The 12239-nt window shown below is 45.7% G+C and overlaps 1 protein-coding gene across 3 annotated transcripts in view; it reads left to right on the top strand.

Annotated features, from left to right (window-relative positions):
- The window catches only part of SPP2 (secreted phosphoprotein 2), a 28373-nt gene extending 19372 nt beyond the window's left edge, over positions 1-9001 (top strand). For all 3 annotated transcript variants that reach the window (XM_031027696.2, XM_031027697.2, XM_031027695.2), the window contains exons 7-8: positions 2231-2328; positions 8890-9001. In XM_031027696.2, coding sequence (XP_030883556.2) covers positions 2231-2301 — 71 coding nt within the window. In that variant the 3' untranslated portion in view covers positions 2302-2328; positions 8890-9001. The remainder of the gene's footprint in view (positions 1-2230; positions 2329-8889) is intronic.
- Positions 9002-12239: the final 3238 nt, after the last annotated feature.

Raw genomic sequence — 12239 nt, 5'->3', positions numbered from 1 at the left:
AATCAAAATAGCAAATCTGGTTCAGGATATCAGCGTTGACCTTTCCTCCTGCCTCACTTTGGGGCATTTTCTGAAAAAGCTCAAACTCTCTTGAATCCCTCGTTGCCCTCCACCCTCAACGGTACTTTGGGACCAGCAAGTGAAGTTAACGGTAATATAGTTCCTCCCTTTTACAGATCAGTTTCCCTCTCATTTAATTTTCAGCATAGATCTGTGAACCAGGTGTCCTATGACCTGCTTCTATAGAAGAAATGAACGATAACTCTTGGTGCTTATATCATACACAAGACACTTAACTCTGCTAATTGCTTGACACAGCTTTCTCTTCACAACCATCCTGTGAGGCAGCACTGTGTTCCTTCCCATTTTGTAAATGAGCAAACTGAGGCTTAGTGAGTATCTGTAGTGTGTCCAAGGCTACACGGCCAACATGGGACTTGGATCCAGGTTGTGAGTGGCAGAGATAGGACTTTGATACAGACCTGTCACACACTCCAGCTTTTGTTTTTTGCAATGCCGTCTTCCAGAAGAGTTGTGAATTTCACCCTATTTTGGAGTTCCTCATTAAAATGAATAACACAGATATTAATATTTCATTGAGCTCAATGTTTGATCCTCACTAGGCATACTATAATTTATTTGAAGTGCTGGGGCTTATAATCTGAGGCTTGATTTATTTTTTATTTTTTTTAACTTATTTTTTATAAGATTTTATTTATTTATGAGAGAGAGAGAGAGAGAGATATCAAGAGCAGGGGGGAGGGGTGGAGAGAGAATCCCAAGCAGACTCTGAGCTGAGCCCGGAGTCTGATGTGGGGCTGGATCTCACCACCCTGAGATCGTGACCTGAGCCGAAACCAAGAGTCGGATGCTTAACTGACTGAGCCACCCAGGTGCCTCCTGAGGCTTGATTTAAAACAAAAAGATTTTAGACACCCTCTGAGTTGTCGCTTTGGGAGAAGATACAGTTATTCAAACAGTGTGACCATTGATGAGGACATTTTTGAATATCTCTTTTTTGGCATTGCCTTCAGAATCTATGGCCCATTCTTTTGAATCACTGTAGTGGTGGAAAATATTTTTCCTTGGATTTGATTTTGGAAATAGCCAAAATAAATGTGATTAATCAAATTAACAACCAACTTGGGTGCATTAGTTGTATATTGCTATGTGTGAATTATCCCCAAACTTAGCAGTTTAGAATAACGAACATTTGCTATATTACAGTTTCTGAAGGTCAGGAACCCACAGGCAGCTTAACCGAGTGGTTTTGACTCAGTCTCTAAAAACGTTGCAGATAAGATGTTGTCTGGGGCTGCGATCTCATTTGAAGACTTGACTGGGTCTGAAAGATCCACTTCCAAGATCATTCATGTTTGTTGGCAGGCCTCAGCTCTTCATGGGCTCTCGGACTGAGGGCTTCAGTTCCACCCCCTGTGGGCCTTTCCATAGAGTTGTCTGAATGTCTTCAAAACATGACAGTTGGCTTCCCCCAGAGACAATGATGAGAGAGAGAAAGAGAGAGAGAGGGAGAGGGAATGAGCAAGACACAGAGCACCCAAGACAGAAGACACGGTCTTTTGTTACCTAATTTTGGAATTTGTGTATTATCCCTACTATGTATTTTATTAGTCACACAGACCAGCTCTGGTCCAGTGTGGGAGGGGAATACCTGAGTGTGAATACAGGAGGCCATCTTGGAGGCTGGCTACTGCATTGGGAAAATGCCATTTGGGACCAAAAATATTTTATGGATATAAATTAATGTGACTGATCCTTTTTATATGGCTCAGAAGGTAATTCCAGAGCTGAATTTTAAAAACATTTTGGGCCTTGGGAACATCATGGATGCAGCTATGCAGGCACCTCAGAGACTTCTTCGAAGACAACAATTTAATTTACTTCACCAAATGTGTGTCACAAGCACTGAGCAGGTCTCATGGAGGACTGAAAGGCAAATATGACAGTCCCTGCTCTCGAGGCTTATAGTTGTGGCTGGGACAGATCACACATGGAGAGAAATAAGCATGGGTTCAGCTGTGACATCACACAGGGGAGGGTGAGGGAGAGCCAGGTAAGGAAGACAGAGCTGTCCTGTTCTTGGGCATCTCTCATCAGTGTGGGTCTCGTTATGCTAGTCACACCTCTTCCCACTGTTCATAGTTGCGGGGTCCACATTGTCTCAGACCTTGGTGTGAATGACAGAGCCTATATGTCCTTTCATCTGTAGAGAGCCTGAGAGGGATCTTCCCTCCTGGGAATCGAGGGGACCCGAACAAGTGGCGCAGACTTCAAGAATAAATGCTGGCTTTGAGTAATGGCCTCAAGGTAAGGGGATGCAATTAAAAATGTGTACTTAAAAATAGAAGCTGCTTGGAGTGAGTGCCTTCACACTGCTGCCCTCATGCCCTCAAATGTCGAACTCTGCCGCTCAGCTCTCATCTTTGCTCGCCTTCCCACTGCCTGGTCTCCTCCCAGACTCTGTCCCTCAGTCGTCTCTCCCATCCCACACACCTTGAGCTTTCTCCTGTGGCTTTTGTATTTGTCACCAGTGACATGATCAAGTGTCCAGTTGAAGAGCAAACAGACAGACAGAACAGCCCCTCCTTTGATGCTCCCCTATCCCAGCAACTGCCCTCCCTCCCTCCTTGTGCACTGAGCTTCTCCACACAGTCGTGGTCTTTGGCTGCTGCCCCACCTTGCTCACCTCCCATTCGTGGTCTACTTTTTTCACCCTGGACTTTCAGGCCTCAGATCCACGAAATCAGATCTGCCTTCCTTTCCTCAATCAATAATTTAAATACTGGTGACCACTTGTGTTATGTCCTTAGCCTACCCCCTCCTTCCACAGATTGCTCTGTCATCTCTTCCACCTACCCGACTTCATCAATGATCTGCAATTATTTCCGAGCACACATCTCTTACCAGGCTCTGTCCTGAGATCCAGGCTCACTGGATGCAGTTGCTATGGGTACCTGTGACCGCCTGGAACTCACCCGGCCCCTTCTTCAACTGCCTTTCTTAATTGAGGGAGTCACCATCCATCTAATTTACTCAAGCTCAAAATTTTAGAGCATCATTGACTCTTCTTTCCCCTTTCTCTTCTCCCCACATCCACGGGGGTCCAGTCTTATTGATCTTGGCCACACATTCTCTCTGGCTTTGGCCAATCATTTCAGTACCATCACCACTGACCAGTGCATACATTCTTGCCCCAGGTCCTGATCTCATGCTGTCCACCTTACACGCTATCCTCAAGCTTATCTTGAAACACAGAGGAGTCTCTGATCCTTTCCACATAAACCCCCTAATGCTCGCTTCATTTGGGGATAAAGCAGAGGTATGCAAAAGGCAGACACTAAGCCAAAAGGAAGAACAGCCTATATGCCCCTAGTGTGGTGGGGAGCTGAAGACTGAGCCCTGGTTTACCAAACCTGCACTGAGTATCACCGAGTTTATGAATTCCCAGTTACTAGGGATTGAAGCAGATGTAACTAAGTCTTTCTAAAGGTTCCCAAGTAGTAAGGGGACACTTGAAAGTAGAAAGGGCACACTTGAAAAGAATCTTCAGATGCAATTATAGACATCGATTCAATGCACATTCATTTTTACCCACACACACACACACACACACACACGTTAATAACAAAGCTTGAGCCTTCACAGACTTTAGTTTGCATAACACTGTATACCATCAGGATAAAGTCCGAGCTCCTTAGCATGGCCCACAAAGGCCTTGGTGATCTGGCCCCTGCCCACTTCTCCTGCTCTGCCTCGATCCTAAGCTCCAGCAGTACTGACATCCCATAGCTTGTCCTGCTGAGACCTCTGCATGGAAGAGCCACCTGGCTAATCTCTCCTCACCAGTCAGGTCTCAGGGCACTGTCATTTCCCATGGGAGGTCTACTCTGACCCCTTTCCCATTGTCCTCATCACAGAGCTTGCAGTTGCTCATCTCCTCTCTGTCCCACCGGGCTGCACCAGACTCCCTAAGTGCAGGGCGCAGGCACATCACGTGCCACCATCGCCTAGTGCCCTGCACAGAGCCTGGCGCACAGCAAACACTCGACAACTATTTTTGAGTGGATGACGGAATCCTTCACTTTAGGTTCCTGAGACTGTCATTTAAAAAAAAATCAGTTAAGCATAGTATAATTAATTTTCAACCACTGGAATTTGAAAGAAGTCAACAGTCATTTTACAAAAATAGAAGGAAAATTTACCAGTGAGGCTGTATTGGATGAAAGATGCAAATGGTAGGTTTTCTTTTTAATCTATGTGCCTCCTAAAAATAAACACCGGCTTCATATGGAGATCTAGACGCTACTCATTATGAAGAAATGGACTCATCGTATTCCTTTTTTACAAATTTAAATCATTTCCTTTTGCTTTATAGAGCATCCTCAGGGGCAAAATAGAATTCTCAGTGAACTGTCTGTATTTCATTTATTTATAATATGATTATATTGGGCATATTCACATACATGGATTGCAATATAAATTATTGATTTGATTTCTATAACAAAATTGATTGCTTACCAACTGTGTCTTTAAAGGCAGTGCCCATGAAAGGCTCGACAAAGCCACCCTCACCTGGACATCGACTTTGACTTAAGTCCCAGTTATGTCCCTGCACTCCTGCGACCTTCAGATTTCCCCACTGGGCTCCGAATTTCCTAGAATCCCAAAATGAGCCTGGGAAGGCCAGCGCAGGGACTGGAGTCAGAGGACCTGGCTCCAAGCCTGCTCTGCCACCAGGAGCTGGGAGATCGTGCTCCAGTCTCTTCACCTCTCGGCTCACTTCCTTCAAAGGTTTATTATTATTTTCGTACTTGTTTTTGGCCCTGCTAGACCATGAACTCCTTGGGGATGCATGGCCTCGTCATCCTTATTAATTATTTTAGTTTACTACTATAAAGTTAGGAACAATGTCTAGAACATAATAAGGGTTCAATCAGGTTGGAAGGAAGGAAGGAAGGAACACATGCATGACCCAAATCAGGATGACTGTGTTCAAGTTGTGGATGACATTTATCTGGGGGGGAGCTCCCCGAAGACGGAAGCTTTGGTTCAGGGAGCACGGAACCCTCAGAGCCTGGCTTAATAGGGGGGCTGAGTAAGTATTTTTGTAATTTAATAAACACTTGTTCTAGGATTCTTTCAGGTTGCTAAAAAATCATTTCATAGATAGGAGTAGATAGCGAAAGGTAATATTTCAACACGAGCTTTGGAATTTTTTCTTTCTTTCTTTCTTTTTTTTTATTTCTAATGTCTTCATTATCATTTTCCCAATAGCAAGCACCGCCTAGCCTCCTGCTGGGGGAGGATAAGGACTCTCTTGCGAAAGGCAAAACAAATATGAATGTGACTCCAATCTTGTCTGCAGCCCTCATGCCCTACCCTGAAGCCAAAAGACAATCTATTATCAGAGGCTCTGATTTCATGGGCTCAAGGCAGAGTATCTGCTCCCTCTGTCTTTCCGTTGAAAGTCCATCTTGTAGGGGAGTGAAGGGGCCACCAGCTTTGGAATATTTTCTTATCTGCTACTCTAACACAGGGGCCATGAAGATCAGGTCCCAACTCTCACGCTGTAAGGGATCTATCTGAGCATCTAGCCCTTGCATGATCTTTATAGCTGGACTAGTTCACACTCTTTAATTATGCAGTGGCCAGACGACCACAAACCACACAGAGTGCACCCAAACCACAGCGGCGTGAGTGAGGCGTTTTCCTTTGCGTTGCAGTGTCATTCCTGTGGACCCCTGAAACTCTGCCCAGAGCAGCAAAGCAGGCTGTTGCTAGTGAGGCCTGAGGTGGACAGCTGCATGCTGAGAAGGGTCAGTCTCACGAGTTTGTCAGTTTGCTCAACAAATGTGTCTGGGCCCTGCACCAGGGAAGATCAGAACTCTCAGGGGTGCCTGGGTCTGTGTTTGGACCCATCCCGTGCACTGCCTTTTATAAATCTTGCAACAACTCCTGTGAAGTTTCGTCATTATTTCTCTGTTTTGTAGATGAGGAAGCGGGGGTATCAGAGGCTCTTGCTCTCAGAGGCAGTGTTGAGATTGGGATTTTAAAGATTTTTTTAAACTTGTTTATTTGAGAGAGAGAGAGCAGGAGTGGGGTGAGGGGAAGAGGGAGAAGCAGACTCCCCGCTGAGCAGGGAGCCCAACACGGGGCTTAATCCCAGGACCCTGAGATCATAACCTGAGCTGAAGGCAGGCACTTAACCGACTGAGCCACCCAGGTGCCTCCAAGATTAGGATTTTAGCTACAGACATCTGTCTGTCTTTCTTTCCCTGCCCTGTGACACTCTACCTCATGTCAGTATCTCCAAGTTTAAGAAACAGCAGGAGGGGGCAAAAGCCCAAGGATTATTATTTTTTTTAAAGATTTTATTTATTTATCTGAGAGAGGGGGAGGGGCAGCGGGAGAGGGACAAGCAGACTCCCCACTGAGCACAGAGCCCAGCACAGTGTTTGATTCAAGACCCCGAGGTCAAGACCTGAGCTGAAGCCAGATGCTTAATGGACTGAGTCACCCATGCACCCCAAAAGCCCAAGGATTATTTATATCTGTCACCTGTTGGGTGAAGCTAGGTAGGCAGCTGCCAGCTGGAAGTCAAAGACTAGTTACCTGGAAGCGTTAACACACACCTACCTATCATCAGCTAGCTAGGAGGGGTGACCCCACAATGTGGGCCCCTAAGTGAGCTGGCTGAGTGATTTCCATATTTGAGTGTCAGACCCATGAATGACAACTTGTTGTCATGATCTCCCATGGCTAACCCCCCCCTCACTGGGAGAGCCAGGACCATCCCCCCACAACGTCTGAGCTAGAAAAGTCCAGCCAGTGCTCGGGAGGTGGAAAGGCAGCCGTGTGGGACTCTGTCCACTTACACTTCGCTCTGATGCTCCTTCACTGAGCATACCTGAAGGAAGAAGGACAGTTCACTCTCATATCTTGGCAGTTATGATCTACAAAGTTGCTGCCAACACCGAATTAGCGAATACTGAGCCGTTGCTCCTGTGGGAAGTAAGGGTGAGGCTCCCGTGAGCCTCTGGTCACCTTTTGTCAACAGGTCAGCACACTACCTTGTTTTATGTGTGTTTCTGTTGAAAGGCACCTTATTTAACATCCACTATTGGTTCATATCGAACTCACGGTCAACAGCACTATACCTCAGGCCTGAACAACGCTCCTCGAACACACACGTATTCCCCGTGAGGCATGCCAGAGCTTTCCGTGCTTAACAGTCCTAGACACCACCTCAGCACCATGCGGGGGCGCCACTGGAAACAGCAAAATCACCAACAAAAAGCACCAAGATGCCCAAAGCATGGCCCTAAATGGTCTGCAAGAAGGACACTTGTTTACAGTATGAGCTGAAATAAGGAGGCAGAGCATCACCTTGTTTGACCTTGGCTGGCAACATGCACTGCTGCGTCCCAGGACCTCTCTCCACTGGTTCTGCCCTGCTCTCCATCCGCCTCCTGGTGCCTCCAGCCCCTTTGCCCACTGAACTTTGTGGCTGCATTTGGTGCTTCTTTCCTGGCTCTCCTCTCAGCCACGTCTTCTCTCTGTTCTGCACGGATCTCTCTTCTTCCTCCTGCGCCCCAAATGGGGGTGGTCCCCGGAACTCCAGCCTTGGCTCTTCCTCTACTCACGGTCTTCTCTTTCCCAGTGATCCCAGGCACCCCCGGCACTTTGATGCCCATCCGTCGGGGGGAGGGCATTCCACCCTCCTTTCCCCTGGTCTGCCCTAGCCAACAGCATGCCAGACGCCTCCATCTGGATATACGGACACATGCTCAAACCAGAATTCTTCCCTTCAGGATTAGTCTTCCTCCTGTAACCAACCCATCTTCCTGGTCACGCAGATCTGAAACAGAATCCTCTCGGACCTCCTCCCTGCCCTCATCTGCCCAGCCACTGCATTCTGCTGTCTTCCTCTGAAGAGTTTCCCAGCTCTGTCCCTTTGCTAGCCTGGTGTAGTCAGCATCTTCCTGATGGTCCCATCTTGCTCCCCTCAAGGTCACCTCCACGTGTCATCAGAGTGATGTTAACACTGGTGGGGTTGGGAGTGGGGTCTAAACTCTCTAGTGGAGGAATCGGGCCCTCTGCACGGTGGTGTGGTCCGTGTCTGCGTCCCCTGCTTCTCTCTGCCTCCACCTGACGTGGAGAGTCACATGGCTGATTATTGCCCCGGGCCCCCAGTCTGGCTCTGACCTCCCTTCCCAGGTCCCTGCTGCTGTGCTCCAGCACCCCACCCCAGCTTGTCCTCGGGGTCTAGCTCACATGTCTTCTCCAGGAACCCCTCTCCTCGGCGTCTCCTGCACGCGAGTATCCCTGGAATTACATTTACCGTACTGTACTCTAGTCTCTTATGGCTTCTTTATGGTTGATGATTTCTTCCCCCCTCCCTACTTCTTTCTTTCCTTCCTTTGATAGAGGCTACACCTTATGTTTATAATCCCCAATACTTAATGCATACATGTTTATTGGACAGATGAATGGATGAATAAATGAATGAATGAATACTCCCATCTTCAGCCCCATACCCTCAGATGGCCGTAGCTGAGGTCTGTCTACCCCTTTACCAGCTCAGGTGGCTCTGTCTTTCCTGGCTGCAGCTTTGGCTCAGGGCCCCTCTGGCCCTTCCTTTTTTGAAACTTGAGTTTCCTTTCTGGGGCGACCTCCCCTTCCCCTGCAGGTATCTCTTACCTCCTTTCTTTGTTCAAGGAGCTGGCCACTTCGCATAGTTGCTCCAGACTCTAGTGCCCCCTTGGATTCCCTTTGAATACACCCAGGAGTGCTGGGTCCTGTGTCTCCATAGCAAGAATGTGGAATGCATGCCATGGAGTCTAATCGCCCCCTTCTCTCTTTTCACAGCAAAATGCATCAGAAAGAATAGAAGTGCCAGTGAAGAAAGATACTTTATGAATTGTGTGATTTTTCTTTTGATCGGTTCCAGTCCTTAATAAATGCTTTACTCTTCCTCTTTTTTCATTGCCTGATTAAATAAAAAAAAGGTATAACTATCAAATTTTTAGATAAGAAGCAATGACATGAGAAGATTAATATTACCTAAGGATTTTAGGAGCTAAGAACTCACAAAGTGGCCATGCTTAGCATAATGATGTCAAATGCATGTTTTAGATCAACATGCAATGATTGTAAATTCCTTATTTTTAAAAAGACAATCAGTCCAGACAGCTTGGTGTCAAGAGTGTCTTTCCTTTTGTGACTTATTTTAATTAAAAAATAATAAATCATCTGGTGAATTAGGGATGAAAGGCAGTCGCCTCCCCATCACCAAAATGTCTCTGTGGATTCTTTTTCTCTAGACTTCTCAGTCCAGGGCATCAATATAGCAAAGCCAGCTTTCTGTCAAAACAGATATTGCCAAGAAAGTACCCAAGGACAGAGGTCTGTGTTCCCAGGCCGCTTGGCAAATGCCTCAGTTAGGGGACGCTCTTGGAGCCTGGCCCTTCTGCAGCAGGTCCTGGGAGGATTATAGGATGTGAGAATCTACAAATCCAAATGCAGTCCCTTTCCGGTGAGACTGAAACCCTTGTCAGATCCCCCTGGCTTTCCATGAAGACGTCACAAGCTCCTGAAAACTATTTCCTGAATGGATGATACACTAAAGACATTATTGGTTATTTGCACCTTCATTTACAGGGTGCTGGGTATTAAAGAGGGCACTTGTGATGAGTACTGGGTGTTATACACAACTAATGATTTATTGAATACTACATCAAAAACTAATGATGTACTATACAATGGCTAACTGAACATAATAAAAAAATAAAAATATATATATATAAAAAGGAGTGACTGCTTATTCCTCCTCCCGTAGCAAACTGCCCCACTTCCTACAGCTTCTCAGCATCTGCTGAGGCTAGAAACTGCCTTGCCCCCCATCTTCTCTATTTTTCCTGGATATTCTCATATGCTTATTTTATTTCCACTTTAAGATCAGCATGTCAAGGCATGAAAAAAAATTCTGTTGGTATTTGAAATCAATTACACCAAGGTTCCATGGTGTAATGATGAGCAGTCTGGACTCTGAAATCAATTACACCAAATTTGTAGCTTGTTTTTTGACATCTTTCGACTTCTGAGTTTTATTCTGTGAGAATAAGCCATACGTTTCCATTTACCGAAGTCTACTTATGTGACCCTTAATAGAGTTTAAGAGGGTTTTTTTTGTGATAAGAGATGTGTTTGTCATATTTTGTAAAACAATTTTTACTGGTATTTTCTTTTTGTTATTATAAATGAGATCTTCTGTTGTTCTATCTTATAATATAAACTTCACTAATATATGTTAAGTTTTTAGTCTATCTTCAACAACTTTCATATTGTTTTTAGTAGGTTTTTCAGTTGCTATTCCAGAGTATTTCAGGTATACCATATAACTTTTGCTAATAATATTAATTTTGCATCCCCCTCGTCATTTTTCAGTGTCATGTCTTTCTTTTTCTTACTTCCTTTGAGTATATTCCAACTGGGTTAGACCACAACACTATGGTGATAAGGATCCTGTCTTAGTCCTCACTTTGATAGCGTCCTGAGAAGCATTTCAGTGCTGCACCCTTAAGCGCCATGCTGCCTCCTGGTCTGGTGTAAGTGGTATTTATATTTTCAATCCTATTCAGGTTGCATCCATCCTTCCACTGTTAAGAGTTTAGAACATAAATGTATACGGAGCTTTCTCAAACATCTTTTGAAATTTTTCTTTTGTGAATTTAAAGTTGGAGATTTGGAATTTGTCTTTCTTCTTTGATAACAAAGCATGGTGAATCATTTTAATATATTGCCTAAATTGAACCATCTTTGCATTCCTGGAACAACCCCACTTGGCCGTGGTTTACTATTCTTTAAATATGCTGCCGGATGCCAGCTGCTTCATTGAGGATGTTCGTATCACCTTTCATACGTGAGAGTGATCTGTAGTCTCTTTTTTGTGCTGTTGCGCTGTCTTACCTGGTTTGGGTATCAGTGTTGTGAAACCCCGCACAGCCTGTATGTGGTCCCTCCCTCTGCTCACCATCTCCCTGTGCCCTGGTCTAATAAAGGAACATCCATGGAGGGTAGGTGTGACCTCTTTAGCAGTTACAACAGTATATTAACCACATTTAAGTAATTTAAATATTTCTGTCATCTGCCTTCCCCAAACATTTTTGCCAACACATTTCTTCCACTGTCTTCTGGAAGGAGAGAAGAGTAAGAAACAGACCTTGGCCTGAAATGGTCAATCCCTGCTTAGCAACCCTCACGGGGGCTGGGGTGGGAGTCTGCTGGGTCATGTATCTGGTAGAGAAACTGTCTGATTTGTTCTGTAAATGTGTGCATGGGGATTGTGTGTGCCATTCTCCTCATTGAGCACAGGCACTGTGCTCTCACTCAGCCCGTGCCCTCTCCAAGCACTGATGTACCCTGGGCATCAGCAGACCAGCAGGGAGAGACACACTTAGCAGGGGAAATGGGCTCAACCACCGTTGGCAATGGCAGAGACTACAAAAATACAAACCGAGTGCAGGACCCCCAAGCTCTGCACGTGCTCCACTGAGGCTGTTTCTAATTCCTTCAGGCCAGAATTCAGGTGAGTGATTTCCTGTTGACCAAAGAGAGTTCATGGGTTTCCTTTGATCAGCACACTTATGTCCTCTCCCAGCTCCCACTTCTATAGAAATCCCAGTACAAGACAAACAGTGACAAACCTCTCCTTAAAAATGTCATTGTGCCACTCTGAGGCTGGCTGCAGAACAATTTTGGCCTCTTTCCAGAGGCAGGTGTGACCGGAGCCAATCTGTATGAGGTGACTTGTTGGCTAGGGAATCATTAGCAGTGTGGACAAGCATAACAATGTTGCATTCTTGTGAGCCCCTGGGAACATGCACACCCCTCTACAGAGGGACTGCATTTACCTCCCTGGTCCCTTCACAGTTTGGATGAAAAATTGCCCAGGGTTCCAACATTTAACATTCTTTTTCATTTTCTGTCCTGGAATGTCTCGGTGTGGCTTGGCTTGTCGCCAACCTGTTGCACACCATGCCCCTTTTCCCTCGTCCAGGGGACATGTGAGAGGAAAGCTGTATGCTCAGGTCTTACCTTTGGGGCTGCCTTAGCCTGAAAATTTGCTGGTGTCTTCTTCAAGTTTGGGGCAACTTCCCAAACTGTTTTGTGGGTCTTCTGTTTTGTATTATTTTCCTTCCAGACTGCAGCAGGAGATT

This window comes from Leptonychotes weddellii, chromosome 3, assembly GCF_054177405.1.
Source record: "Leptonychotes weddellii isolate Sample4059 chromosome 3, ASM5417740v2, whole genome shotgun sequence".
Classification (NCBI taxonomy): domain Eukaryota; kingdom Metazoa; phylum Chordata; class Mammalia; order Carnivora; family Phocidae; genus Leptonychotes; species Leptonychotes weddellii.
The sequence above is the reverse complement of the archived record's forward strand: the minus strand, read 5'-3'. Positions and strand labels throughout refer to the sequence as shown.